Source organism: Penaeus japonicus, unplaced genomic scaffold (genome assembly GCF_977035675.1).
Source record: "Penaeus japonicus unplaced genomic scaffold, GWHDUDI00000001_assembly GWHDUDI00000006, whole genome shotgun sequence".
NCBI classification, from domain to species: domain Eukaryota; kingdom Metazoa; phylum Arthropoda; class Malacostraca; order Decapoda; family Penaeidae; genus Penaeus; species Penaeus japonicus.
In genome coordinates this window covers 5,861,245-5,866,244 of record NW_028234408.1, presented here as the reverse complement: position 1 = coordinate 5,866,244, position 5,000 = coordinate 5,861,245, and the positions used below count along the sequence as shown (strand labels likewise).

Below are 5,000 nucleotides of genomic sequence, written 5' to 3'. Positions count from 1 at the left end.
TCTCTCTCTCTCTCTCTCTCTCTCTCTCTCTCTCTCTCTCTCTCTCTCTCTCTCTCTCTCTCTCTCTCTCTCTCTCTCTCTCTCTCTCTCTCTCTTTCCTGGACACCATATTTCTTTAAAAAATTAAAAAATAAAAGATATAAAAAATTATACACACGATCACATACAGAACCAACTAGAACAAAAATAAAAATTACTAGAATATCACTCTAATTTCCATTCACCCTAACACTCACCCTAACTCTCCACCTGTCCTTAATATACGTGAATAATCCCTCACACTTTATTACCCAATTATGGTAAGTACAGGAGATATAGATATTCTTAATAGGCGTGGGGGGCGGGGGGAGGGGGGGAGAGAGAGGATATCAAATCAATACCTTATATGGATTAAATATTTTCAATCGAAATGTCCTATCAATATTCTCTCTTTTTCTCTTGAATTCTTGTTAGGTGAGAATTATCCTCCCCCCCCCACCCTCCTCTCCCACCCCCCGTAATCAACCTCATTTGATGATCTTTTGTCTGGTTGAGGAGTGATTATCATTGCGTAATTAGACCTAATGGCTTTATTATTATAGGGAGAGAGAGATGAAAGTGATATAGTGATCATATAAATATAATCCGCTATATCCGCGGTTCGGTCTCGTCTTATAAAAATAGATTATATTAAATCATGGCAAAGGAATGTTATAAATTATATGAATTATTCCTTAATGGCAAGCCGAGTTCGTAGCGTCATGAAGTTGCATTAGATTGATAGAGAATTATCATTGCGATATTATCAAAACGAATGGGCGTAAGTGAGACATCAAAAGTTAATGTCGTTTTGATATATGATATATGAATTTATGGATGGATTTGTGTGTATTTGTAGCTGTATCTATCTATCTATCTGTCTGTTTGTCTATCTATCTATCTATCTATCTATATATATATATATATATATATATATATATATATATATATATATATATATGTATATGGTAGTAATAATCCTAATAAATACCTTAAGGATTACATTATTTGTTTCCATATCACATTTCCTATGTAAGAGAATACCCCCTCCCCCCTCTACCCCCTACCCCCCAACCAAAATCAGGAATCGAACCCTCCGAAAATCCATTAAAAGCGAACGACAGGGAATGCAATAAATCCTACATCCTTCTAGGATAAATATTTAATGCCGAACCGAAGGGGATATCGAGAGACGAAGACTACAGGGGGAAGGCAAAGGATAGGTAAGATATACACAGACACAGACACACACAGACACACACACACACACACACGCACATACACACACACACACAAGCACACGCACACGCACGCACACGCACGCACACACGCGGCCTCATTCGCTCCCTCGCTCAGACCCGCCCTCCTTCTACCCTGACTAATTATGGGTGGATATTGATTGCAATCGAGTGGAAAAAAAAACTTATACCAATCACAAAGTCACTGGATGTGATGGGGTGGCTCAGAGAGAGACCCTTTTCTCTTTCTCTCTCTCTCTCTCTCTCTCTCTCTCTCTCTCTCTCTCTCTCTCTCTCTCTCTCTCTCTCTCTCTCTCTCTCTCTCTCTCTCTCTCTCTCTCTCTCTCTCTCTTCTTTTCTCTTTTGATATTGTGTCAAAGGTTGAAAATGCGCCAAATGGTTTGTCGGTGCATATGGAATTAGATTTAGCGGTGAGTGCTATCAATTATGCTGTGTGTGTATGTAAATAAATATACAAATATGTATATGTGTATATATATATATATATATATATATATATATATATATATATATATATATATATATATGTATGTATATATATATATATTCACATGTACGTATGTATATATTTGGAAGACCGTATCCATAGACACACATATCTGATATACAAATTTATAAATATATATATACATACATAAAAAAAAATATATATATATACACATATATATGTATATATATATATATATATATATATATATATATATAGTATATATATTACAATATATATATATATATAATATATATATATATATATATATATATAATATTATTTATGAATGTATGAATGTATATATACACAGCACAAAAATATACAATATATATAATATAATATATAATATATATATATATAATATATATAATATAATATATATATATATATATATACATATATATATTGATACATATATTTATATATACAATATATCTACATGCGTGTGTATGTGCACGCCCAAGATACGCCCAAAGACCATGTTTCCAGAGATCCTACGCTAACGAAGGACTTCGGAAACTTGCAATAACGGCACTCGCGACTCACCTAGGGAATCCTGCGGTTGAGGGAACATCAGCGAAGTCATGTCGAACTGTTGCAGTGTTGACACTTGTAATTGTCACTAGCACTTGTGTGTGTCACTCGTTCGTTCTCACATTTACCAAAATATCCTCCGTGGAAGAACAGTAATTGTCACTCCGAGAGAACCCACCCCCCACAAAAAAATAAATAAAAATAAAAATAAAAAATAAAAACAAAAAAAATGTGTGAATAAATAAATCCGTGAAGTAGAAGTGATTCTACTGCCGTTGCGATCACCACGAAACCATGATGTCTATCCAAGGCGGCGGAGGAGGATCCTGTGCGTGTCTTTCCCGAAAGGAAGATGGCTGGCGATGAGTGGCAGTGACTAGAGTCTCGGCTCTGACCTGCGCTCACGGACACGGAAGGCCAGTCACCGCGTCCTCTCAAGTCGCGACCGCGAATGAATCTCGGCAGAAGAAACCGACGACCGGCGTCTTGTGCTCATCTCCGGCGCGTCGTCGGGGGCGGAGTTATCAACTCGCGGGGCGGAGTTACCGGCGGGAGGGCGGAGCTTACCGAGAGCGGAGAGCCAATGAGCGCGCGCGACACATCTCCTCCCGGGACGCCGCTATCGCTTTACCAGCGTGTAAAACCGCGTCTATATTGAAGTTGATTCCTAATGGAAAGGGACGGAAATCACGTACTTGGGTGTTCATAACCGCGTCCGCATGTTAGGTGAGGGCGGGGAGCAGATCTCACGGACTGGCATCGAGTTTTATCCATCCTATCACACGCACTTCTCCCCTCCCCTCCCCTCCCTCTCCCCTCTCCCCTCCCCTCCTCCCCTCCCCCTCCCTTCTCCCTTCCCCCCCAACCCCTTGCTCTCTCCCTCTCTTTCTCCCCTCACCCCCCCACCCTAACCACCCCAACCACCCCACCCCACCTCACCCAAAGACCCTCTCTCTCGCTCCTCGTAGCCTCACTCGCTCGCACACACGCACAATCGCGCGATCGGTCGGCCTTTTTAGACCCGAGATGATTCCGCGAAGCTTGGCGTATTCGGGAGAGGGTTTTGATAAACCGGGCGACGATTTTTAACAGCCTCCTTATAAACTCGGCCTTGGGGGGGAGGGGGAGAGGGGCGAGAGGGGAAGTGGGGAGGGGGGGAGGCTTCTTGAGTGAAGGAGGAAAGAGGGAGGGGGGGGTGATGGAGGAGAGGGGGAAGGGGGTATACGACGATGAGAGGGAGGGGGGGAAGAGGGAAGGGGGGGAGGGAGAATCTCACGCCCCATTAGCTCTTGCCAAAAGGGGGAGGGGGGAGGGTGGGAGAGAGGGAGGGAGGGGGAAGTGGGAAAGAAGAGGTGGTGTAAAAAAGAGGAGGGAGGGAGGGAGGATTGGAAGAGGGGTAGGGAGGGGAGAGGTGGGAGGTGAGGGGTGAGGGTGAGTATGCGTACGGAATGTCACTTTATTCTGACACTTAGAATACCACGTTTTTAATTGGTTCCTTTTATGCGTTCTAAATAAACTCTGTATGACTTCATATTGCCACGAAATGTCAAAAACTCTCTTATTAATAATACCCTTTTCACTAATCACATCAACCATTTGAAAAGATTTAATAAAAACAAGTGAGACAACAACTGCAAAATCAGACAAGAATCGGGTAATGATACTTGAGAATATAGTAATATACACGAGAGGTTGAGAAAGAGAGAGAGAGAGAGAGGGAGGGGGGGCAAGGGAGAGGGGGGAGGGGGGGCAAGAGAGAGAGAGAGAGAGAGAGAGAAAGAAAGAGAGGTAAAAGAGAGAGAGAGAGAGAGGTAAAGAGAGAGAGAAGGAGAGGTAAAGAGAAGTAAAGAGAAAAAAAGAAAGAGAGGTAAAGAGAGAGAGAGAGAAGGAGAGGTAAAGAGAAGTAAAGAGAGAGAGACAGAGACACAGAGAGAGACACAGAGAGAGAGAGAGAGAGAGAGAGAGAGAGAGAAAGAAGGAGAGGTAAAAAGAGAGAGAGAGAGAGTAATAATTTACTTGTATAAAATCAACCACAGGGAAAGAGATGTGTCACAATCGTTTCTAGAATATATCCTTTGCTTTACTGATTGTAGCTCTCGGTTAATATATCTCTGGCTGGCTCTGTCTCTCATTTTATAGATATATATATATTTCTTTCAGTATTCCTCTGTCTCATTCTCTCTCTCTCTCTCTCTCTCTCTCTCTCTCTCTCTCTCTCTCTCTCTCTCTCTCTCTCTCTCTCTCTCTCTCTCTCTCTCTCCCTCTCTCCTCCCCTCCCTCCCTCCCTCCCTCTCTCCCTCCCTCCCTCTCCCCCTCCCTCCCTTTCTCCCTCTCTCCCTCCCTCTCTCCCTCCCTCTCTCTCCCTCCCTCCCTCCCTCCCTCCCTCCCTCACTAGCATTCGCTCTCTCCGTCTTTACTCAAACGAGATCGGCCAGAACCCAAGATAGCACTTTCAACAATCAATATTGCATTTCAAGTTTACACGAATAATGATACTCCTGATATACACACAGAATCATGCACACACGCACACAGAGAGCAAAAGTGCTTGAACACATGACTGTCTCTATTTGAGCTTTGTTTTAGACTTCGCATGTGCTTGTATTAACTATTTTTTTTTATGTTTCTGTTGTCACTTGTATATGTGATCATTGTTATATTAACTATTGTTATTTTTTATTGTTTTTGTTGTTGTTTTT

At 42.1% G+C, this 5,000-nt stretch overlaps 1 protein-coding gene across 2 annotated transcripts in view; it reads right to left on the bottom strand.

Annotated features, from left to right (window-relative positions):
* The window catches only part of LOC122260131 (transcription factor hamlet), a 55,767-nt gene extending 53,301 nt beyond the window's left edge, over window positions 1–2,466 (bottom strand). For both annotated transcript variants that reach the window (XM_086537617.1, XM_086537618.1), the window contains exon 1: window positions 2,314–2,466. In XM_086537617.1, the coding sequence (XP_086393743.1) occupies window positions 2,314–2,353 (40 nt within the window). In that variant the 5' untranslated portion in view covers window positions 2,354–2,466. The remainder of the gene's footprint in view (window positions 1–2,313) is intronic.
* Between the last annotated feature and the right edge of the window lie 2,534 nt (window positions 2,467–5,000).